At 39.2% G+C, this 25777-nt stretch overlaps 1 protein-coding gene across 1 annotated transcript in view; it reads right to left on the reverse strand.

The window, feature by feature from the left end:
- Positions 913 to 25777, reverse strand: part of COL4A3 (collagen type IV alpha 3 chain) — a 159254-nt gene continuing 134389 nt past the window's right edge. Inside the window, exons 36-52 of the mRNA XM_018058855.1 lie at positions 24778 to 24867; positions 24306 to 24445; positions 21887 to 22013; positions 20541 to 20621; positions 19836 to 19934; positions 18332 to 18379; positions 16574 to 16759; positions 15757 to 15887; positions 12378 to 12450; positions 10180 to 10251; positions 9965 to 10090; positions 8790 to 8888; positions 7045 to 7257; positions 5927 to 6104; positions 5685 to 5799; positions 4595 to 4767; positions 913 to 3774 (exon numbers count right to left, since the gene is read on the reverse strand). Coding sequence (XP_017914344.1) covers positions 3690 to 3774; positions 4595 to 4767; positions 5685 to 5799; positions 5927 to 6104; positions 7045 to 7257; positions 8790 to 8888; positions 9965 to 10090; positions 10180 to 10251; positions 12378 to 12450; positions 15757 to 15887; positions 16574 to 16759; positions 18332 to 18379; positions 19836 to 19934; positions 20541 to 20621; positions 21887 to 22013; positions 24306 to 24445; positions 24778 to 24867 — 2036 coding nt within the window. The 3' untranslated portion in view covers positions 913 to 3689. The remainder of the gene's footprint in view (positions 3775 to 4594; positions 4768 to 5684; positions 5800 to 5926; positions 6105 to 7044; positions 7258 to 8789; positions 8889 to 9964; positions 10091 to 10179; positions 10252 to 12377; positions 12451 to 15756; positions 15888 to 16573; positions 16760 to 18331; positions 18380 to 19835; positions 19935 to 20540; positions 20622 to 21886; positions 22014 to 24305; positions 24446 to 24777; positions 24868 to 25777) is intronic.

Consider the following 25777-nt stretch of genomic DNA (forward strand, 5'->3'; position numbering starts at 1 on the left):
TTACTCAGCATCACCATTCATTCTGTGTTTTCATATGATGATATCTTCATTGTCATTTGACACACCCCAAAAGTTCCTTACCTGTGAGAGTTCAGATTTTTTTATATTAAGGGCATTCATCTTTACCAATTCTCTACCTTTGAAATTTTATGAATATTTTTCCTTGAATAGGGTGCATTATAAATGGGAAACATCAAAATATAAGATCCATAACTTCTGTAATTTATACCTTTTCCTCTTGATTTATGAAAACTCCTTAAATACCTCAGTAGGAAACGCATAAAGATATGATTAGGCCTTTCACAGGAAAGAAACCCTCAAGTATAAGTGGTAAATGTTCAGCCTTGCTGATAATGAGCAAAATATAAATTGAGACTGGCAAAATTGTGAAAGAACAGCAATGTCCAATATTGGTAAAAGCATAAGGAGATAAATGTTTTCATAACATTGTATTGGTGCAACTAGAAATTCTAGCAGTGTTTCTGGAGAACATGTGTGTGTGTGTGTGTATAAAAATATATATGTATCTCAAAGGCCTAAGATTGCAACTCCTTTGATTTTTGCAGTTTTCCTCCTAGAGATTTATCCTGAGGAAACAACTGGACAAATATGAATAAAATGTTCATAATATATCCATAATAAAATTAAATGTCAGCCTATTCATTGATTTATGTAGAAAAATCCATATAAATACTGATTAGTTCTTACCTATTGATTTGAAAATATGTCAAGAAAAAAGTCTGAGGTGATAATACCTTAATTTTCTTGGATGGGGGCGAGGGGTTAGATCATGGCAATTTTTATATAGTCTTCATAATTACTGTTATTTTTTACAGTGAACATATACTGTTTTTACAATCCAAAACAATTAATTTGTTTATATTTTGAAAAAAATAAGACCAGATATAAATTTTTCCATTTTATTCTTAGACAATACAACAACATAATATTTAAGGTGTAATTACAGAAATATTAGTACAACACTGTAATTCTGTCAAGATATAATAATATAAAATATTCAATATATTTTAAATATATTTCATTTGGTTATAGAGTAAATATTAAATTAAGTTTAGTAGCGGTAAGTTGCACTGGATGCATAGAAAAATCTTTGTAAGTTAAATTAGCAATAAAATTCAAATTTAGAATTATTGTAATACTTTTATAAATAAGTTATTTAATAATGTTTATCTTGCAAAAACACCTCTGAGAAACCCATTATTTCAGCACACTGTGAAATTCCAAAGTTGAAGCCCCAGATTTAAAAGAAGCAAGTTATTTACATTTTATCTACAAAGTTAAATCTTCATAACTTTATAAACTACTGATGGATATCTGGAAAGTAATGCTCATGAGCTGTGTTTCAGTGTTCAGTCTTAGAAGGGGAACTGAGCCACTTTCAATATGGCTTCATTGGGATCTAATGTTTTAGCATCACTTGTATTCCTCAGAAGTTAAACACTGATAATGGGACAAGAAAAGAGGGAGCCTGGGAACAAGCAGAGGCCAGTCATTTGCCATTAGCACCAATATAGGGCTTTAACTTATTAGTAAAATTAGATGACCTTGAGGTCACTTGTGATTTTGGACTTTAAAGAGAGCTATGGATGGAGCAATATTGGTTGGCCTTAACTGGTAACTGTGTAGAACAGCTTCTTGTATGTTTGCCTAGAACAGTTCTTCTCAATCAGAAATCACCTGAAGAAGCTTGTTAAAATATGCATTTCTGGGCCTTTCCCCCAGAGTTTCTGATTCTAAATGTCTACGCTAAGCATTTGCATTGATGGCAAGTACCCAGATGCTGCTGATGCTGCTGGTCCAGGGACCAGCAGCAATTTTGAGAATTGCTGACCTACAGAGGGTTTGTGTAGATTAGCTAGCCCTATGCCATTATGGTACAATTAAGAAAGTTGGATATTTTTAGAGAAAAAAAAAGTCTTAGTATAAGGTGAGTCTAAGCAAATAATCTAAATAAAATGCACTTCTCAGCTTCAATGTAAAAGTCACTTCACAGCACTCACATGAGCAGTGAAGGATGCCAACCAAGGTCACCGTCTGTGCTTTCCTCTGGGGTCACACCTTCATTTCAAAGCAACTGAGGTTGAAACAATAACCTGAATTTAAATATCAGCACCACCAACTCCACCTTGGTGGATTAAGAAGCATCTGCAGAGGTTTATCTCTGGACATCTGGCCTCTGAGATTAATCAAATAGTGCTACTGTCAAGTATAAATGGTCTTTAAGGTTTTGTGGATTTTCATTTTCTTAACATTTTCAGACCTTGGCTTCTGTAATGCCTAGAAGCTAGATGTCCTGGGCTTTCTCGGGGCATAAATATTATTTTTGAACCTTTATTGAGGCCTGCTGAATTATTCTGATGAAATACAGGAACAAAGGGAAAAAAGGAAGAAAAACAACTTAGACATGTAGAATTCTTAACAGAAACAGTTACCTTCTCTGAGATATTGGATCAGAAACAAGTCTCTTTTCATCCCCTAGTGTCTATAATTTAGTGCAGGGCCTGGGATATGACTTGGTGTTGAATAAAATCTTAAGTTGAATTAGGTAAACTTGGGAATGTATCAACACACTGAAAAGCGAGTTTTAAGACATACAACCACCAAACTATACAATTTGTACATCAAAATTTTTTACACAATGGACTCTTCAAATGGTTTATAAGAATATGTAATATCAAAAACATGTCTTTAACAAAGAAAGAATTATGTAGTTAACAAGAGAATACATCTCTGAACACCCAGGTTAAATGGAATATTTAGAGCAAATGAAAAATATTTTGAGCCTGATTAGCCAACAAATGCCTTCAGTTATTCCATGGGTTGCTGAACTGCTAGTTTATAAGGTATGCACCAGCATTTATAGGGATGGGGATAAAGTGCATATCAAGGAATTTGTTATTTGTGTGGGTGTAGTTAATTTACTAAGGGCAAAAATTGTATCTATTTGAATATAAGCAAGCTATATTGCTGTAGTGAAATGAATTCAATGGACAAACAAAAATGTCTTTTAAAAAATGTAAACCAAAACCATACCGTATTTCCAAGGCTATTATTATTCCATTCAGGGCAACCCCCTTCTGGCCTTAGTCTTGGGTGTGTTTGAAAAAGCACTAGACAGTCTATGAGCCTCAATTCAATTCTGGTTCCCTTAGGTCTTAGATTACTCACCAGGTTTGAAAGTCTAGTTTATTCATGATGTTCTAATATCCCATTTCATCCCCTTCCCTACCCAGGGTCTAAAGCTTTGGGAAGCAGGTGATCAGGCAATCTAAAACAGAATTAGCCTCCCTGAGTCTCCAAGACTGGAATAGAAAGGGGGTGAACCCTGGGAATCCAGTGGACCAAATAGCTCTTCACTTGCAGTATCAAACTGTATACAATCGCCATTTACTTAGTGCACTGGATAAAAGTGGAATACAAGATTTGGGTGATACTTTGTGAAAAGCTTAGTGCTTTGCATTAGGGAGCTTTGATACAGTACAGATTTAGAGACCAGTATCTCAGAACCAACTTAAAAGAAGGCTTTGTTGTGTGGGGAAACAAATAGAAACTTTGTACTGCTGTTCCAAGAGAAAGATACTTAAATAAGTGCATGTTCTGCAATATTACTTGGTTATTTAGGATGAAAAGTAACGGCTTTATTTTTTCTTTATTTTTTCTTAATTTCTTCATGGTCTCCTCTTCATGCACACTTGGCAGCGACTTATTATGTTTTCTAACTCCCCAGCTTTCACAGTTGATGGAATGGGTTTTCTGAAATAAAAAACAAAAGTAAAAAAACACCAAAAATCTCATCAATTTACAGATAAAAGGGAAATACATCCTGGGTCTGAGTTTTGTTAATAAATATGGTAGCTCACCTAAACTTTATTTTAGGGAGGTATGTTTCTGAAAAGATATATATGTCAACACTTTATCATTTTAGTTGTATTTAGCAGTAACTTACAAATGCAAACTTACAGATTTTTTTTTTCTGAAAAAATACTGCTCCCTTTTTAATTGTCTAATACTCAAAAGTCTTCCAAGATGATAAATTAAAATTAGTAGATCATGTAATAGTTTTTTTGGTTTTTTTTGACCCCACTGGTGGCTCAGACAGTAAAGAATCTGCCTGTAATGCAAGAGACCCAGGTTCAATCCCTGCATTGGGAAGATCCACTGGAGAAGGAAATGGCAACCCACTCCTGTATTCTTGCCTGGAAAATTCCATGGACAGAGGAGCCCAGTCCATGGGGTCGCAAAGAGTCAGACATGACTGATCAACTGACACTTTCACTGTAATAGTTTATTCAATAGTCTATAAAGTCATACATCAATATTAAATATTTTTAATGATGACAAAAATAATATTTTTTGGTCTTTATTGGTACAGTAGTAGAAACCAGGGCTACTTGTTGACTCTAGACCAATTGTACACTGGGAGTGCCAAGCTAAACAGGATTTTATTGGCACAGGGAGATTTTTTTTTTTAACATGAGTACATCAGCACACGGGGAATGAAAATCTAACACAGGCAACCTTTGACTAGGTATGCAGTTGAGTCATCAGGTTAAACTTAACTTTGAATAGTTACCTGAACATTCTTTTGGGGTCTAATGAAGCCAACCAGAAACTGTAGGAGTTTGAATAGTAGTTGCATGTTCCTCTTCCGTGACATTCTATAAATGGACTGGCTCGGAATTCTTCCAGGCAGGAGCCAGGGGATGCAAGTGCTTGCCCAGCACCCTCCGAACCGGCACTTGTGAACTATCACAAGAAGAGGATCCAAATAAGAATTCTGTGCATAGTGCTCACATTTTCAATGCTCTAATTTTTTTTTTTTTTTTTGGGTAATAGAAGCCCCCCCCCCCTCCGCCACCAAAAAAAAGAGAAAGCATGAACTGAACTTCTTGTGCTTATTTACCCAAATTTACTATAACACTCCAGGTGCCTTCCAAGTTGAAGGATAATCATTGAAAATAATCTAAAAGCTGTCTATTTTGCCTAGAATGCTTTTCCTCCACAAAGCTTTCCTTGACCTCATCCCTATCAGTCTCTCCTCTTATCTTGCTTTATTTTCTCCATAGGACTGCTCACCATCTGAACTCACTACATACTACTATTGTTATGTCGTCTTCTCACTTATATGTCTACCACTATGAAAGAAGCTCCATGAGAGCAGGAACTTTGGTTCACTGCTGGTATCCTAGTTTCTAGAATGGTCATAGCACAGAGTAGGCATTCAATAAATATTTGTTGAACTAGTGATTGAGTAAAGAAGGGAGGATAAGGTATCATAAATGATGTTATACAAAATATGAATAGTCACCAACCACATCTGTGCAGGTATCAAAATCACAAATGTCAGTCCATAGATTTCTCCATTTAGTACTTGCATCTGGAGAATTTTTCTTTAAAAGGCTATTTCTCTTTTAGTTCCCATCTTCATAGGAACTTCACAGGGTCTTACTTAGAATATGTGGGTAATCTCTTTCTGAGAAGTCTGTTTTTTAAAATGCTCCATTATTTACAAAAACAAACAAACTCAAAGCATATTTGCAGATTTTCAAGCAAATATTCACAGCAGATTGTGCATTCTGATGCCTAACAATATCATTCCTGGAGACCACATAAGATTCCATGGGTAATGCTTACTATGAATGTTCTGTTCCTTTTCTCCTTACCATGATGAAAGAAAAGCCCTTCCAGAGAGAAATCCAGCCAGCAGGACAGGGGGGGATATCAGTGGTTTGGCTGTGAACAGCTATGGCTATTGCAGGACCTTCACAGACTGTACATCTGTAGCATGAAACAAGAAATACGGCTGCATCACCACTTTCTGCACCATGGTGTGCTGCCTTGCATTCTGTGGCAAAGGAAGGGATTCACCTGTTGCCATCATGAAACTAAGGGACTGGGATATTACCTGCTAATATAAGGCTCCAGGGCCCTGCCAGTAATTGGAGCCATGTCCATTGGTATCGTAGCTGGTGTTGACAGCCAGTATGAATAATCGTTTCGAGATGCGAAATTACATACATCGTTGATATTGCAGAATAAGAATGGCATTGTGGTAAATCGCTGCAGGCAGCTGCCGAGTGTTCCTAATAAAACATCAGACTGGGTATCACTTTCAGTGAATTCCAATTATTTTGATTATCATTACTAGATAAAAGCTAATTAAAACATAACGTGGCAAAAACTGGGGGAAAACAACACAAAAGAGCTATTTGCAAGACGTGTGATTGAAAACTTTTGATGCTGATAAGAATTAAAGATCCAATAGGGACATAAATCCTCCTTCCTCCTTCCTTCTTTAACTCTTTCCAGGGCCCTTTCTATTGATCTAGAACTTGAGGACTAGCGGAGGTCTTTGAGAAAATGTCTTTGCTTCAAAGTATCCCCGGTTCTTCATATGTATATGATGGCCAATAACCAGGCCAAGCTTTGGAACAGATTTTACTTTTAAGCCTGAACAGCAGACAGGTCATTTAAGTGAAAATTGTTTTTGTTGAAGAAGACCAACTAGGTTGGCTCCTTCTAGAGCTTACAATCCAGAATGAATATTAGACAGGAGGCCAATGTCTTATGTACTCTCTTTTAAAAGTATTGATGAACTTATTTGCAGGGAAGGAATGGAGACACAGATGTAGAGACTTGTGGATACAAGAGGGGAGGGAGAGAGTGGGATGGATGGAGGAAGTAGCATCAATGCAGGTATATACTATCAGATGCAGATATATACTACTGTAAGATGGATAGCTGGTGAGAAATTGCTGTGTAGCAGTGCTCTGTGATGACCTGGAAAGATGGGATGGGGAGAGGGGAAGGAGGGAGGAGATGAACGTATAATTATGGCTGCTTCGCATTGTTGGATGGCAGAAACCAACACAACATTGTAAAAATTAAAAAACAAAATAAAAACAAAAGTGCTAAAGATACTTAGGTTGTTAACACTTAACTTCAGAGGGAAGGACCCCATGCCATAAAAATGTACTGTCTGTATATGGAACAAAGTGGATAGAAATTAAACAGGGGCATTACCCAGGTCCTGTCCATGGGATTGTTCATTTCCTTGCACAAACAGAAGAGAAAACCCACTATAGAGTGGCTCTGTCCCTGCTGGACAGGAGGGAATCGCTGTGGTCTGGCTGTGCCGGGTAAAGACAAAGCCCCTCATCACTGTCCCCGCTGCAGGTGGTCCAGTGTCTCCAGGTTTCCCCTTCAAGCCTGGCAGGCCGTCGGATCCAGGTGGTCCTTTAGAAAACACACTATACATGTGGCAACACAAACAAAACCTCAAACTTGTTTATCCAAAATACTAATTTGCATATTTATATATATTTATTAAGCCTCAAATGTAGAAAGGAGTCCTAAAGAAGTATGATTTATAAAATGGCCAAAGAACTTTCTTAAATGTTGACTATTTTATTACAGATGCCTCTTGTTATAAATATTTGTGTATATCTGATGATGAGTTTTTTGAGATCAGTTCTTCATCTCTATGTTGCCCGGTGGTGCCTGGCATCAAGACCATCTCTGCCTACTTGCTAGTAATTCTCAACACAGCTTGTTTTGTAGTATCCTCAGTCTTGCTATGGCCCCATTTTGAAAGCCAGATGTGGCCAGTAAAGTCTTTAAATTCACATAATTATTAATAGGAATTTTGTTTTTACCACTTTGAAAAACACAGTACCAAATCATGAGCAAGTATGCAATTATTATTATTAGCTAGCATTATATTTGAATTTTTAAAGACAAATCTCTAATCTTTATAGAGTTGTGTCATAGTAGATCTGGGCATATGTCAATGAATTGGGAAATCACATTGAGAACTTTTTCTTACTTTAACAAAGATTCAATCCTAAAAATTAAGATTTGGACATTTAGCTATTTTCTAGAAGTGTGCTTTTGAAACTTTTGCAGAAGGTAGACTTTGATTCAGGCATATCAAATTGACACATATAAGCTTATGTTCAGACTGAAGTACTTAAAAGAGGCCCCTTTTCAGGACCCACACATGACTTATTGAATTGTATTCAAGAATGGCATAGTTAGAAGATGGCTTTCCTGAATAATGATACTAAGTTGCTCTTCTATTCATATCAAAGTAATATTTTTCCAGCTATAACTTAGGTGCCACTGTTTTTCTTTTCTTTGGAAAAAAATGTGCAGTTCATTTATTTCTGTTGTAAATTAGATTAATACTAAAAATTGTAGAGAATTTATAAGGTAATTTTAACTTATTTTATAATAGCAAAATTATATAAGTATGATAGTTTGCAAATTCTATATCAATATTGCTATTGCTTTATTAACTCTGCCATGCTCTTATCTCATAAGATGCATGTGTATCAACATGCCAATAAGTAAAACCCATTCTTAATTGAAGTCTATAAACCTTAATCTTAAACAAGTAGATCATCACTTTCTATAGTAGGTATCAAAATTAGATGCCACGCTTAGAGGTAGATGTTATTAACTAAGTACACAGTATCAGCTTTTCTGAAAATAGAATTGGTGTTTCATTAGATCTATGAGCCTGCAGGTTAAAAATCAGGAGTACATTTGCCCAATTAAGACAAAGAAATAATGGTATATTCCAATAACTCTTGATTGTCTACTTCAAAAAGGATGTTTGCCCCGGCTTAGTCTTCTCTGCACTGCACACGCTGAAATATTTAGAGTTCTCATAAATTCAAACAAATCTCCTTTCTTTGTATATACAGAGAATAGCTCTCCCTCAGTGAAGAACAGCCAGCTGTTGTTTTTTTTTTTTTTTTTTTTACCTTGCTCTCCTTTAGAACCTTTGTTGCCTTTTTCTCCAGTTGGTCCAGGAGTTCCAGGTGGACCATCCTCTCCTGGTTTACCTCTTGGCCCACAGGGTCCTAAAGCAAAAAACCAACATTGTATTGAATGGTTCATATAGGATAAAAGGCAAGGTGGCCAACCATCCTAGTTTACCTGAGACTTCCCCAGTGTCAATAACAGAAGTCCTACAAATAGAAGAGACCCTCATCCCTGGGCAGACTGGGACAACTGGTCACCCAACATGCTAAAATCTACTTCCCAAGGGTGAAAAGAAAACTAAAAAATCAACTAGGGCTATATGAAATACAGCATTTTAGTACTGTGCTACGATTTAGATTAATGCTACTCCAGAATTCACTATGCCCTTGTATTGATCAAAGTAATACAATCTCTCTTATCTCTCAGGTGATTCAGGTAAACCTAGAACACAAAAATTCCATCCAGAGGTCTATTACAATATGCTAGGCCAATAGAAAGGGGTTAGTTCAATTTCCATGCACCAATAATTTTAAAAAGTTTCATAATAGTAAGTACATTTGCATTTATTAATTTTCCAAGTGCTGTGCAAAGTGTTGGAAAGGTATAAATATTTTACATAGAACTCGGGTTTATTCAGGCAGTCATTTAGAAATAGAGCTCTAAGACTGGCAGTTTTCAGAGAAGATAGACTTCATACTTTTACCTCAATAAAAAACAACCCTGAGTGCCCTGTAGTGTATTTGCTCAACTTTATACTATAAACACCAGTTGTCAGTAGGGTCAAAAGTTCTTTTATTTGCTGGCCTAGAGTAAAATAAGCTCAGTCCTTTGGCCACCTGATGTGAAGAGCTGACTCATTTGAAAAGACCCTGATGCTGGGAAAGATTGAAGGCAGGAGAAGAAGGGGATGACAGAGGATGAGATGGCTGGATGGCATCACCAACTCATTGGACATGAGTCTGAGTAAACTCCGGGAGTTGGTGATGGACAGGGAGGCCTGGCGTGCTGCAGTCCATAGGGTTGCAGAGTCAGACACAACTGAGTGACTGAACTGAACTGACTGAAAGCTGATTATTAAAAACACTATATTATGTAACATTTTCTGTGAAGTATCATTTGTTTCCAAATCTCTTTACAAGAAGTTTGGTTCAACTAATTCCTAGTGATCCCATACCTGGATCTCCTGGTGGTCCTGGGGGCCCGGGTTCTCCTTGCATCCCTGGTTCTCCAGCTGAACCAGGTGGGCCTGGGCTTCCTGGAAGGGAGATGATCTTCACTGTGCCAGGCTCTCCACGTACACCTATTGGCATGAACAGAAAAGGATGACGGCTTTCCTGATGAGCTACTCTTTCTTCACTGAGAGCAATATGAAGGAAATTGTATATTTACCAGGTGGTCCTTTTGGCCCAATTCGCCCTGGAGGTCCAGGTGGTCCTGGAAATCCTGAATTACCCTTCTCCCCTAAAAAAAAAAAAGGCAATGTCAAGCATTTCATTTGGACCCAGCTGGTCATGAGTAGTATCTGTTACAAATGTATTCTAGAAGTACGCATTAGTACTAGTATCTTAGCACTAAAGGGAAAGAGTTCTTAGTTTTTAAGTTCAGAAACCAATTTAATATTTAAGGTGAAATATGAAGTGACATTAATTCTTATGTTAGCACTTCCTAGTGAGTTATGTTGGTTGTCATAGTTATCCACTTTCTTAGTTTATTACTCTAGCTTTACTAGTAGCCCAAAGTTAGTTATATTAGGAACTCTCATGAACTTATATGGAATATCTTGTTTGATGAAAACTATCAAAGTAGTAAGGTTTCTCTCCCAGTCTTTGACATGAATAAAAAGTTACCAAGAAACACTGGTTTGGAGAAACACTCTTTTTAAAAATCTTGACACAATGTACATATCATATTTAATTGTTGTTGCTGTTTTTAGTCCCTAAATTATATCTGTTTGTGACCCCATGGACTGTAGCCCACCAGGCTCCTCTGTCCATGTGATTTTCCAGGCAAGAATACTGGAGTGGGTTGCTATAACATCTAATTGGGGAACTTAATACTAAATATGATATTCATGGGAGAAATACAATGAAACAATTATCAAAAGTTAACTGGCAATCACGCTATAAATTATCCACTTGATATCAGAACTTGAGGATATGTTAATATTTGCTTATATCTACCAGAAGATGCCTAATCTTTTGGGGAATAAAAATTTCCAAATAAAGAAGTTCAAACTCATTAGTGATGCCAGATGATGGACAGTCTTATTCTTACATCTAAGAGAATAACTGAATGTGTTTCATGGAACATATTTCAAAAGAACTGGTTAATACTTCTTATTTTATGAATCTTCCTTGGCTTTGCAGGTCGTGCTGCTGGTAAAGAACCCAGCTGCCAAAGCAGGAGACATAAGAGACACGGGTTCAATCTCCAGGTCGGGGAGATTCCCTGGAGGAGGAAGTGGCAACTCACTCCAGTATTCTTACCTAAAGAATCCCATGGACAGAAGCGATTGGCGGGCTATAGTCCATGGGGTTACAAAGAGTCGGACATGACTGAAGCAACCTAGCATGCACGCACACATGCCCTCTATATATATCTAAATATTTCACCAGGACATTTCTTTCTTTGGTATAGCATTTCTATAATTTTTCAAGTCTTAGCTGTTCCTATTCTGAGACTTGGAAGAGTGACAAATGGTCCACATCTTCCCCAGGCCAGTGTTCACCCACCCAGTGGCTAGTGAGATTTCTCAGAAGCTCTTGCTTTGGTTTCTTCTTAGTTATTTGCTCTTTGAAGAGCCAGTGATTGAAAAACTGAAAAGGCTATCTTTGACCTCCACCTTGTCCTCCCTCAGAACTGGAAAAGTGTCTTTCATGGAAATATGGTTTTGTTCACTTTGGTTACTACTAATTTAGCATCTATTTATACTATGATCATCAATTCCCTGCACACACAAAACAGTCCCAGTGGATTCAACCTGCTAAGATAATACATCCAAAATTCAAAATGTCATTTGAGGTCATAGTACCATTATGGGGGATTTTCTGAAAACCTGAAGTTTAAATTTTATGTGTATGAATGTTTTAAACTTAAAACTCCAAATTATGTTTTCTCTGATTAAAAAACATAACACATGTGCCCCATAAAAAACCAAATGCTTAAATCTGCATATAAAAATTTACTTACCCTCCCACATGATCAGTTTGTGAATATTCTTTTAGATTTTCAGCTTTTTACAGTTATCACACAGGCACAAAGTAAAATAAATCATTCAAAGCAACACTGTTGCTATTGATGTAGTTCCCCATTCTCTAGCCCAACGCATATCAGTACACTCAAAGGTCACCACTTCAAACTGTTTCTGTTTTAAGCTTTTCTAGAGTTTGCATCCTTAAGACATGGTTTAATTTTTAAGGCCTCTGGGGTTGGGTGCTGGTGTAGTCTTCCTGCTTCATTCTCCTTCGTTCATTCTGTTTGCACCCAGCCTGTTCTGACACTACGGGTTCAGTAAACATCTGTGTGCCTTAAAATGTGACTCACGGTCATTGTCTTTGCATCCACAGAGGACTGAACAAAAATAGTACCTTTCATGCCTGGAAATCCGTAGAATCCAGGATCACCTCTGGCCCCTGGCTGACCGGGGACACCTGGTGCTCCCTATGTTTCAAATAAGAAGAAGTAGAACCAAAGACACATTTTAAAAATCACAATATTAATTATAGTTTTTTAAAGCATATAAGATATTTTATCATATTGGATCAGAATGATCTAAAGTTGACAGACATCATTTTTACCTTCTAATCTACTATATCACCTCCCGTAACTTCTGTGCCACCTAGACCTCACCTTAGGACTATGATTTTTCAGTAAAAAAGAAGTTAAAACTACATTTGAACACAAGAGTGAACATAACTTCTGATGTGAATGTATGTTAGTGTATCAGATACAATTGGATATTCTGTATTCCAAAGTGAACTGCCTGGTATTCGGAGATCTTTCTGGAAGAACAAGTACCAGATTGCCAGAATGAAAATTATAATTTGTATTTGTAATTCTTGCAAAGACAACAGATATGCTATTGAACTGTAACAACCACCATCATTCTAACTAAGCCCTCAGAGTTATAACTTACTCTGGTCAGAGTGACAGAAGTACAGGTTTCAGGGATGGGAGTAGGAAGGGGGTGTCAGTGGAGTTTTGACATCACTCTTGGCAAAGATGCAATGATCTGACTGGGCTGAGATGCTCCCATCTTCTGAGGCTCACAGTAATTGCCCTTGTGGCCATGAGATGCTCAAGCAAGGCCATAGGAGGAGAGGGGAGGGAACAGGGCTTCCAAAAGGAGCTGTTTGTCAGAATGTTTGTCACCTCCAGTCTTATACTGTCTGTATGAATTGAGACAGATGCTATTACTTGAAAACAATGAATGGAAGGTCCTGAAAATGCCAACAATAACAAAACTGGTCATGAGCTAGCTGTCCTTGGAGCTTGGAGACCCAAGAAGGAATAGTCCTATTTCTTAGATAAGGTGGTGTGAGGTTAAAAAAGGAAGGAGAGAAAACAGGAGCATGTGATCAAGGATTCTCAGGCTTCTGAAGTCTGGCCTGTTCTCCAGAGGTAAAGGTAACCAGGGAGAAAGGTCTGGTGCCAGGCCCTGCCCTCAGGTGGGGAGGAAGCTGTTTCCTGCAAGGAGAGAGTTGTTAAGGGCAAGGAGTCAGTTTTCATTGGAAAAGACCTTGATGCTGGGAAAAATTGAGGGCAGGAGGAGAAGGGGATGACAGGGTGAGATGACTGGATGGCCTAACTGATTCGGGACATGAGTTTGAGCAAACTCTGGGAAATAGTGAAGGTCAGGGAAGCCTGGCGTGCTGCAGTTCATGGGGTCACAAAGAGCTGGACATGACTTAGTGACTGAACAACAATAAGAATTGTCTTTCAGGTGCAAATACAGATGCCTACACTACAGAGGATTTAAGACAGACTGCATTTCCAAACCAGACTTTCCACATCCCAGTGTTCTTGGAAGAATTTCAATGTGATTATAAGATCAGTGTTTGCCACTTTCAAAAAATCATGAAGAACAGGAGAAATACCTAATGCTGGAGATAGGTGAGTATCTCATTTTAAAAAAGAGTTGTTAAAAAGTAGATTCAGGAAACCATACACCAAGAGAGCTTAACATGTTTCCTGACAATAAACCAGGTCAAAGGACCTCATTATCCATCACAAGATAACACATACTCTCTATGACATAACTCTGATTTCCTCATTAGTTTCCAAGAATTTTATGTAAACAGAGAAATCTTTTCAAATATGCTGCTGAGAGAAAGCTAGGGAAGGTGGCTATGGTGTTGAGTGAGATGCTATGATGGAGAGATCTTAATAGGTTGGGAGCATGAGCCTAAAGGAACAAGATGATATCTAAGAAAGGTAAATGTGAAAGTTCTGCACTTAAGTCACAAATACAAAAATGGACAAGACAACAGGCAATGGAGGAAACTCACGTGAGGAACTCAAGTTCACGTGAAAAAGGCACAAGGGCTTTCGTTGACCATAAACTTAATGAGTGATGATAATGTGGTGACTAGGCAGCCAAATAGCCCATGTGGAATTCTGTTTTTATTGTTGTTTAGTGGCTCACTCATGTCTGACTGTTTGCAACCCCATGGACTGTAGCCCGCCAGGCTCCTCTGCCCATGCAATTCCCCAGGCAAGTATACTGGAGTGGGTTTCCATTTCCTTCTCTAGGGGATCTTCCTGATTCAGGGATTGAACGCGCATCTCCTGCACTGGATGGCGGATTTTTTACCACTGAGCTACCTGCGAAGCCCCATGTGGACTTATAGGCTGGATTATAAAACAGAATGTTCAGGATAGTGAGACTCGTCTGTCTCTAGCTACTCTCTGGAGTACTGAATTCATATTCCTGAAAGGTACTCATCTCAAGGTCTGCATTCTTAAGGTATTGACAAACTAGGATATATATATTTCCCCTACAAACTAGGGGAAAACATGTACTTATTGGGTGAGAAAATACTCAGAAGGAAATGACAGCTATTTATAAATACTGGAAAGTATGTTGTGGGGAAAACTAGACATTTAGGGGACAGGAAAGATGACTTTGAAAGCCTATTAATAGAGAAAATTTTTGTTGTCATCTAGAATGATTCCAAGCTTCTACGTGGAATTGTTCAGAGTCTAAACAAGAGGAGGTCGGGAATGACATAGAGAAGGGCCCCAAATAGACTGAGCTTTCACAGGCCTCTTAGAGACCAAATCTGCCCAACTCTTAAGGTCCTTCCATTCTTTGAACCTTCCAGACTCTGTCATTTTTTGGGTTAACTGCACAGAAAAATCACAAGTGGGAAACCTGTGTTGCCTCCAGGTATGTCTGATCCTGGCAGTCCACTTAGAAGAATTCAGTTCAGTTCAGTCGCTCAGTCATGTCTGGCTCTTTGCAACCCCATGGACTGCAGCACTCCAGGCCTCCCTGTCCATCACCAGCTCCTGGAGTTTACTCAAATTCATGTCCATTGAGTTGGCGATCCCATCCAACCATCTCATCCTCTGTCGTCCCCTTCTCCTCCCACCTTCAATCTTTCCCAGGATCAGGGTCTTTTCCAGTGAGTCAGTTCTTTGCATCAGGTGGCCAAAGGATTGGAGCTTCAGCTTCAGCATCAGTCCTTCCAATGAATATTCAGGACTGACCTCCTTTAGGATGGACTGGTTAGATCTCCTTGCAGTCCAAGGGACTCTTAAGAGTCTTCTCCAACACTGCAGTTCAAAAGCATCAATTCTTTGGCACTCAGGTTTTTTTTCTTTTCCAACTCTCACATCCATACATGACTACTGGAAAAACCATAGCTTTGACCAGACGGACCTTTGTTGGCAAAGTAATACTTCTGCTTTTTAATATGCTGTCTAGGTTGGTCAGACAAGACGTCAAAATAATTTCCCACTTACCGGGTGACCTGGTGGCCCCATGTCTCCTACGGCTCCAGGTGGACCTCTTTGGCCAGGCTCTCCCATCAACCCCTTGTCTCCTTTTATGCCTTCTACAGGACTCCCTGGAGGTCCAGGAGGACCAGGCATGCCTGAATTCACAAAAAGCCTGTCAGTATTACCACTCGGGGAGCTTTGCAGGTTCTGTTACTGCCCTTTTGAGTGAAGAGCAAACCCTGCACCTTAACGTTATCTGGAACAAGGCATGAGGCAGGAACTACTTCTCCTTGATGATGGTTTGTTAGAGCAGAATCAGTGCCTAACCCAGTACTTTACACACAGTAGGGGCTCAGTCAGTACTGGTGAATGGATGCCTCTCTCTCTCTGTCTCTCTCTCTCTCCCAGGCTCATGAACTTGATATTTACTAATTTTTTTTTCTTTAAAAAAAAAATATATATTTTTTGATGTGGACCATTTTTTAAGTCTTTATGGAATTTGTTACAATACCATTTCTGTTTTCTGTTTTGTTTTCTTGGGCCACAGGCATGTGGGATCTTAGTTTCCCAACCAGGGATCAAACCTGCACCCGCTGCATTGGAAGGCAAAGTCTTAACCACTGCACCACCAGGGAAGTGCCAATATTTACTAATTTTTCAGATAGATCCCTCTGCCTCCACACCAACAGCCTTATGCTCCCCACGGAAGGACAGGTGGGCATGGGAAAACAGAGAAGACCAGAAGGAAAAACAAGCAAGATAGTCACATGAGTGGGTTGAAAGCATCTGATGTCAAATGTTATTTTCATTCTTTTATCATATTTAAAAGTAGATTCTTCACCTGGGTTTCCTCTAGAGCCAGGTGGACCTTGATCTCCTTTCTGTCCAGGGATGGTTACACCAGGAAAGCCTGGTGCCCCTTGAGGTCCTGTCATGCCAATGGGCCCTGGAGGCCCAGCATCTCCCACTGGCCCTTCCCTGCCAGGGAGGCCAGGCAAGCCTGGTACTCCCCTGTCTCCTTTGGTTCCTGCAAAGAAAAAAGTCTGATAAGTTTCTATAATGCCCCTGTATTTGAGGTTATAGTTTGTGGCTATCCCTAATAACAGAGACACTTTGCTTAAAGGTATTAAGATATATTTTTTGCTTAAAGGTATATATTTTAAGAGGCTGACAAAAGAGATGTAAATCTATGAAGACAGGGTCCAGACTAGACTCAGTTCTGCCTCCAGCTATCTGTTGCTCCTGGTAAAGTCATTTCACTGTTTTCTTATTTTAAAAATAGAGGTAATATCTGACTTAACTCAGTTCTTTAGATATCAAATGAGAGAATATGCAGATGAAAAGCATGGTATAAGCTCTAAAGTGTTCTATCTGTTACTATCTGGTGAATTTTAATTACAATGACTTTATTTAATCACTGATAATTCAACAGAGCATAAAAAAGCTAAATTCAGGGTCAGTTTGTGCATTACAAGTGTTGCCCAGCCAAACCCTCACAAAGGAACGACAAAGCTGCTGTTCCTGTTCTGTCCTCTGAGTACTTCTCCCCCGTAAGATAAACACCAGTCTGGGAGAAATGTGAGATTTGGATTTCCCAAAGAAGTCTCCCCCAGAAGGTCACAACTTAATACTAATATTTTTAATCTCAGAAAACCTTCAAGAAATTGTGCTTTGATATTCATGAATGGAAAATGTTTTATGAATTGAAAATAATCTCCCCCTCTTCTCTCCCATCTTTGTGTTACTCTACAAGTATTCTAGGACTAAAATCTATAATATCATATGGAAACACCCGAATGAAATTCTTGGCCAATCCAATAGTAAATGGCATGACAACAGGAAATGATGGAAGGAAGAATGAAAAGTGAGGATGAGGCTGGTGGCAGAGGTAAGGGCTTGGAGAGTTATATATTATGCAGAGAATGCTTAAAGTGATGATGAAAATAAAACTGAATATCTAACACTTTGTTTACCATGTTCTTTTTTCTGCCTGTAATTTATACTTAAAAAAAAAAAAGAATTTAGATGATTTCAGCTCTCTGCAAGCTCTGAAATGCTTGAAGGGTCTGGCAACAGTCTGAGGCAAACAAAAAACGTGTATGTTCTTAATGACATGTTCAGTAAATTGCCATGCCAGAGATCCTGAGAGAGTTATGGGAAAGCCCTGAAGAAACGGTAGCCTGAGCCACACACTGGCTCCAGGGGTTGGAATCAGACCAACGAAGAGAACAAAGTGGCAAAGATTAGTGTTACTACTGCAGCTCAGAATAGCATGGAGAGGAAACTCCTTGAGAAGCTATCAATTCCACCTCCATCTTTTTAGGAGGTGATCCATTTAAACCATGCTGATAACAAGAAAGGAAATACAGAAGAAGTCTTTTTACTTTCATAGATGGGAATTTGAAAGTTGGATTACAGTGTCTAGTTTGTTCCATGGTAATAATGGAACATTTTTACTTGAATGCTAGGAATATAAATATTCTGTGTTACCATTGGGACTTCTTTAATTCAGAATGCTAAGTGTATCTGTCAGGGCTATTAAATCAGATTTGGTCCTTGAAAATGTATATCACCAGGTTTGGGAGGAAGAACCACTCACCTTGAGGACCAGGTTTCCCTCTTGGACCTGGAGGTGCTCCCAGCAAGCCTGAAAGAGAAAATTTTGGTATTTCAATATGTTATATATATACAGTTAATTTATATCATATAATATATATTATGGAGAAGGGAAATGGCAACCCATTCCAGTATTCTTGCCTAGAGAATCCCATGGACAGAGAAGCCTGGTTAGCTGCAGTCCATGGGACTGCAAAGAGTTGAGAGGGTAACAGGCAGGAAGGCTAGGGGCTGCAAACAGAGGAAATAGGCTGCGAGGATCAGATGTTTTTTTATCTGTCTTAAGCGGCAGGAAGGAACAAACTACAAGTGTCAGATTTTCTCCCTTCTCTATACAAATTTAAAAGGAGGTTTCTCTTAAAATTCTGTGTTGCCGTGATGACACCTGGTTCCACCTGAACTTAACTTTTCTCAAACCAGGAGCTAACCAATGCATTTTTCTTATGGAAATGTTTCTCTTAAGCTATGTTAATGAACTATGTATTTACCCTGGACTCTGTCTTTCTTCAAGTCAGTTCCACTTAAGATTCAGAACCAATAAGGGCTCAACAAACCAGTATGTTTTACTCATATGTTGTTCTCCTAATCTATGTTAATGAAACCACATATTTACTTGGAAACCTGCCTTTCTTCAAGATTCATGTCAATCATTTTATGGCCCGGGATGACTCACCTTGTGCCAATGTTATTTCAAAATGCATGTTGTGGGTGAGGGGCCTGGGGCCTCTCTCTGAGTTTTGAGACATTCCCTTTCTCTAATTAGCAGCCTGCCGGTAGCTATATAACATCCAGCTAAAGACTAGCAGGGGGGTACTCTTTCTGCCCCCTTCTGATGTCTACGTCAGAGGTTTTCTCTATCTCTTTTATACTTTAATAAAACTTTATCACACAAAAGCTCTGAGCAATCAAGCCTCATCACTGGCCCTGGCTTGAATTCCTCTCCTCCTGAGGCCAAGAATCCCAATGTCTTTCACAGCTCAGCAACAACCTTTCAGAGTTACATGACTGAGTGACTAACACACATATATTCATCTTCATGCATATATATATACACATATATATTTATATATGGCTTCCCAGGTGGCACAGTGGTAAAGAATCTGCCTGCCAATGCAAGAGCTATAAGAGATGTGAGTTTGATCCTTGGGTTGGAAAGATCCCCTGGAGTAGAAAGTGGCAACCCATTTCAGTATTCTCACCTGAAAAATCCCATGGACAGAGGAGCATGGTGGACTACAGCCCATGGGGTTGCAGAGTGGGACATGACTGAGCGACTGACGCACACACATATATATTCCCTAATGTGACATTGACCTATGTATAAAATTTATTCTACTTGGTCAACTTCACTTTGGTAACAGAATTATTGCAACCCAGAACAACTTAAAGGTCATCAGTTCTGTCAGGGAAGGATTTCTAGAATGGTGAAGAATTACAGTGTCACTAGTCATTCTAAAACCAGTGCATCCATGATGAGCAAGCTGTACCTGTTTCTCCTTTTTCTCCGGGTGGACCAGGAATTCCATCAAGTCCTTGATTACCTCTCTCACCCACTGGTCCAGGATTTCCTGGCAATCCTGGAGGACCTGGAAAAAAAAGCCATTCAAAGAGAGGACTTACTTCCTATCAATGGCCTGATGTGATCCCCAGATGTGTGGAATTCTGTAAAAATTGTTCATTTTTCAGAATTGTAGTGACATGAAGCTAAATTCACAGTGAAAACCATGGACTGGTTAGTGCTATCATGAGGATTTTCACTTTGCATAGGTTGGCTGATCTTTGAATTGGGAGAGAGAGCAAGCTAAGTTGCTTCAGTCATGTCTGACTTAGCAAACCTCTTGCCTGTAGCCCACCAAGCTCCTTTGATGGGGATTCTCCAGGCAAGAATAGTGGAGTGAATTGCCATGCCCACCTCCAGGGGATCTTCTGGACCCAAGGATTGAACCCATGTCTCTTATGTCTCCGGCATTGGCAGGCAGGTTCTTTACCATGAGCACCGCCTGGGAAGCCTGATCTTTGAATTATACCTAACCTCGCTTTTCCACATTGTTGTCTGGAAACTGGGTAACTGGAAGCTACCTTCCAAGGAGCAGTTGTGGGTCAGAGATACAGGTAGGTAGAAAGAGATTCCAACCACATAGAAAACATGCTTCCCTCACAAAAGGGAACTAGACAAAATACAAAAATGGAACCTGGAGGGCCTTTTATTCCTGGAAAGCCAGGGAAGCCTTTGATTCCTTTGGACCCCAAATCACCACCAGGTCCAGATTTCCCTGTAAATGAAGAGAGAGGGAAAGGAAAAGAGAAAACCACAAGATGAATGATTCCAACAATGGCTAAATGCTAGTTGTTACAGTCAACTGTGCTCAAGCTGGTCTTCAGGGGTCGCTCTTGCTACTAGTCACAGTGGATTTTGTCTTGGATGTTATTTCCCCAGAGAAGCACAGCAGAGATGTGTCCACTCATTTTCAAAGGGATGTGTACCCCAGCCAGGTGGACAGCTGAATATCTGATTTATTACTTTAATTGGGATTTGGCAGCAAATCCACTGAACCTTTCCATGTTTGGAAAAAACAGTTTAAATATTGCCTTTAGGTAAGACCTGAAGCTGCAAACCAGTGACTGAGTAGTTGTTTTTGATCAAATGACGTGAAAACCCAAATAACAAGCAAGTATTATTAAGAGAGCAACCCAATGTTTGAACTGGAAATATGTCAGGAAAAAAAAAAGTCTCAGATCAACAGTGTTACAGGTTAAATTGTGTTGCCCCCAAATGCCTCTGCCGAAGTCTTCATCACTTACTATTTCAAAATATCACTGCGTTTGGAGGTAAGTCTTTGCTTATTTATTTTTTGCCTGTGCTGCCCCAGTTGTGGGAAATTAGTCCACTGACCAGGGATTGAACTCTGGCCCCCAGTGGAGTCCTAACCACTGGACTACCAGGGAATTCCCAGGCAGGGTCTTTAAAGAAGTAATTAAGTTAAAAAGAGGTCACCAAGGCAGATGGTGACCCGAATCCAACATGACTGATATCTTTATAAGAAGAGATTGTGACACAGATACACAGAGGAAAGACACCTGGAGAAGGAGGCCACCTACAAGCCAAGGAGAGAGGCCTCAGAAGAAATCAGCTCTGGGACACCTTCATCTCAGACTCTCAGCCTCCAGAACTGTGAGAAAATGAATTTCTGTTTAAGCTACCCAATCTGTATATTTGCTTTGGAAGCCTTAGGAAACTAATACAAATATCCTAAGTACATTGAGCTAACATTTCCTGTCTTTAGGTTGAATGCATGTGAGGCAGCACTCCCCAAATTTTGTTTACAGGAGGCTTTAAGATTTCCGGTCACCAAACTGGACTGAAATGGGCTCCTTGCAATTCATTTGCTGTTTCGTAGTGTCTTTGATTATAAAGATCAAAGGTGAAAGAAGGCAACTGTAGTACAAAAGCCTAAATAGCTTTCCATTCACTATTCTAGGAAGCGAGGGCCATATGTGTGTCAGGCTTCCAGCATTCAGGTTGCAAAGCCAGGCTCACCTGGGTGGCCAGGGGGTCCGGGACTCCCAGGAAGTCCCTCTGGTCCAGCAGGCCCCGAACGTCCAGGTGCGCCAGGTGGCCCTCTTTCGCCTTTCTTGCCCATGTCACCTGGCAATCCTGGATCTCCCTTAAATTCAGTCAAACACCTTTAAAATTCTCATATAAGCAGGTTATGTGATCAGAATTAAGTATAAACTATGTTAGTTTGCATGTATTGATTTATTTAGCAATTCATGGTTAATGTCTGCTGTGAGACAGCACCCTGAAAACTTGCTGGAAACAAGATAGCTATGTAATTTGTGGGGTACAGTGCAAAATGAAAATGCACCTCTCTTGTTTTTTAAAAATAAACTTTTTAAAAGCAATTCAAGATAGAAATGGCAGCGCATTAAACCAAGCATGGAGTCCTTATCAGCATGGACCTCTGTGGCTACAGGGAGTCCTATGCCCAGGAAGATAGGAATATGATGGTAATTGCATACAGATGTGTGATAGATACAATCCCTGCCTTCATGGAACTTTAGAGACCGCTGGGAGACATATTAATCACAAATGTATAAGTTCAAATTGTAATGTTTAACTCAGGTATAAGAAGCAAGCAGAACAAATAGATATGTGTTCATCAAATACTCTGCATGCAGATAAATAAATATAAAAAGACCCAAAACTTTCCATAGTTTTCTATTCATTAAATATGTACCTCACTTTTATGATAAACCAGAACATATGGATTTGATAGTGACTTACAAAATCTTGAAGGTAGCTGATTAAAATACTACTCTGTTATTAAGATTTGCCAGCATGACAAAGCCAGCTCATTTTGTGTTCAGTGTACAGTTTTTAAAGTTTTTTTCTGTAGTTACCTATCCTATGAAAAATTTAAATCTAAATGAAACTGTTCATTAATTGAATGAATTAAGTCAAATACAATTTCTCATAGAGGAAAAAATGGAAAGAATCTCTCCCTGGCTTTCTGAGGATCTAGTTTAAAATAAAGGGCAAAGTAAATTTGTTTGTACTCCAAGTAATAAAGGGACTTTGTGGTTTCTAAAAATTTTTCTTTCTTGTTGATTTATAGCTGGAGGAAATCTTTAGGAAAGGTGGTATTTTATTGGCTCAAAAGAGAATCAGGGAGGAAGTCCCCTAAGTAACAATTTTTACATTCTTTGGAATTATATACTCTTGAAAGTCTGATGACAAATAACAGACTCCTACAAAAGAAAAACAAACAAACAAAAAAAAACCCCATCTCCAAACAGTTTTCATTCAATTTCAGGATCGATGAAATTGATCTGGATTCAATTTTTCTTTGGATCCAATAGGCTTCCGCAGGGGTCCATGGAACTACAAGTTAAAACCCCCTGCTGGTGGGAATTTCTGTTAGTTATTCTCTATCAGTCTTGCTCTGAATCTTAGTGTAGTTTCTATAGACAGAAAGGTTGGAAGAAGATAAACCTAAAGAACAACCGAGCCCCACTGAAACCTTTGGTTGCTGCTGATAGAGCATATAAGGGAGGACTTTGACAGAGCAGAAGCACTGAAAAACTGTGACAGGATAAATAAATCCTCTGTGTAACGCAATGAAGATAAAGTTCTAAAACAATTAAGGAAGATAAATGTATCTTAGGAATTTTTTGTGTGTTTGCTTTTTAATAATGTTCTAAATTTATTTTAATCTTTTGGTATGTTTAATAAGTGTTTTTTATTATAAAGTTGGGAAATTTATTTTTGTAAGCATGTGTGATTTGAATCCAGAGCAGAGACTGACCACTTTGTACCATAAGAAAAACAAACACTGCCTGGGTATCTTATATGGACCTGTGATCACCGACTCCCTCTGGCAGCATACATAAATTGCAGGGCCAGTTATGAGAAATATCTCATGGGTTGAAACTGGAGAAAATAAACTCAGAAGTTGAAACTGTGGTAGACATCCTCAGTTATGTGTGTGTGTGTGTGCTTAGTCGCTCAGTTGTGTCCGACTCTTTGCGACCCTGTGAACTGTAGCCCACCAGTCTCCTCTGTCCCTGGGGATTCTCTAGGCAAGAGAACTGGAGTGGGTTTCCATGCCCTCTTCCAGGGGATCTTCCCAACCCAGGGATCGAATCCAGGTCTCCAGCACTGCAGATGGATTCCTTATCAGAGAAGCCCACCAGGAAGCATACATAAATTACAGGGACAGTTATAAGAAATATCTTGGGGGTTGAAACTGCAGAAAATAAACTCAGAAGTTGAAACTGTGTGATAGGCATCCTCAGTTATAGAGAGAGGGGGAAAAAAAAAAAAAAAGCCCAGACAAATGCCTGAAAATACAGTAATGTTTTCAATTCTCCTTGCCCACAATGAATCCAGATACTTGTTGATATTTAAAAGGACTCATTCCACTACCACAGTGTAAATACTTTAGTGGCCTACATACCTTTGGTCCTGGTGGTCCTGGCCTTGCACCTTCTGAATAACCTGGCTCTCCCTTATCTCCTTGGAGACCATGAATACCCGGGAGGCCTGGACTTCCAGCTAGACCCGGGAACCCCACAGTTCCCTTCATTCCTTTAGTACCTGAAATTAGGAAAGAAATCAGGTAAAATAGGTAAAGGCAGAGATCTTGAAGGATTCTGTTCCTGACCTTTGCACAAACCATCTTTCTCCCAGGAAGTTGGTTTCTCAGAAGCTCTAAAGCATCAGGTAGCCTCAATGGATGATTTTCTACACAGTGCAAATATTTATTTCATTCTCATGTTCTTGCTGCATACAGTACCTTTGTCTAAGAGCATATCTAATCATTTTACACCAACTTTCTACCAAGTGGAAAACCGAAGTGACAACACAGAAAATGCAGAATCAGGACTCATCATGAGGTTGTAGGCTCACAATAGGACCTTACGCGTTACCTGGTACTCCCATGTTTCCCATGCTTCCTGGGATACCACGTGGTCCTGGCTCACCGGGATTCCCAATGCTGCCCGGCTCTCCTCTGGGGCCTTAAGAACAAATAAATAGTCATAGGTTCTGTGTAGTTTCTGGACACAGTAGATGCTCAATGAACACTGTGGCTTGTACAAATGAATGAATCCAGAGCAACCAGACTAGCTGGTTTAGGCACTTGTTTAGCTGCTGCTATGCCTTCAAATAGGGAAGGGACTGGCAACTCAGAAAATGTACAATTAGAGAAAATTATATTTTGGTCAGCAGGCCTGGAGTTCAAACATCAAATTCATCCTAGGACCAAGGCCAGCAGGAAAAGGGGGGCTACTGTGACAATACGGTAATAGATTTCCAAATGCTGTAAGAAAATTTTATTACCATGCAATAAATTTCATCACTGATGTTGTCACGGGGAATAGGGGACTACTTTATTTATTTAAAAAATTACTTTACAAACTGAATAATGTGTTTAAAATAGAGGCAAATTTGGAAGCCTCTAAAGCATTTTCTTTTAATTTCATGGCTGCAATCACCATCTGCAGTGATTTTCGAGCCCCCAAAAAATAAAGTCTGACACTGTTTCCACTGTTTCCCCATCTATTTGCCATGAAGTGATGGGATGAGATACCATGAGTTATCTGAATGTTGAGCTTTAAGCCAACTTTTTCACTCTCCTCTTTCACTTTCATCAAGAGGTTTTTTAGTTCTTCTTCACTTTCTGCCATGAAATTAAAAGACTCTTACTCCTTGGAAGGAAAGTTATGACCAACCTAGATAGCATATTAAAAAGCAGAGACATCACTTTGTCAACAAAGGTCTGTCTAGTCACGGCTATAGGTTTTTCCAGCGGTCACATATGGATGTGAGAGTTGGACTGTGAAAAAAGCTGAGCGCCGAAGAATTGATGCTTTTTGAACTGTGGTGTTGGAGAAGACTCCTGAGAGTCCCTTGGACTGGAAGGAGATC

The sequence above is a fragment of the Capra hircus genome, chromosome 2, assembly GCF_001704415.2.
Source record: "Capra hircus breed San Clemente chromosome 2, ASM170441v1, whole genome shotgun sequence".
In the NCBI taxonomy this organism is placed as follows: domain Eukaryota; kingdom Metazoa; phylum Chordata; class Mammalia; order Artiodactyla; family Bovidae; genus Capra; species Capra hircus.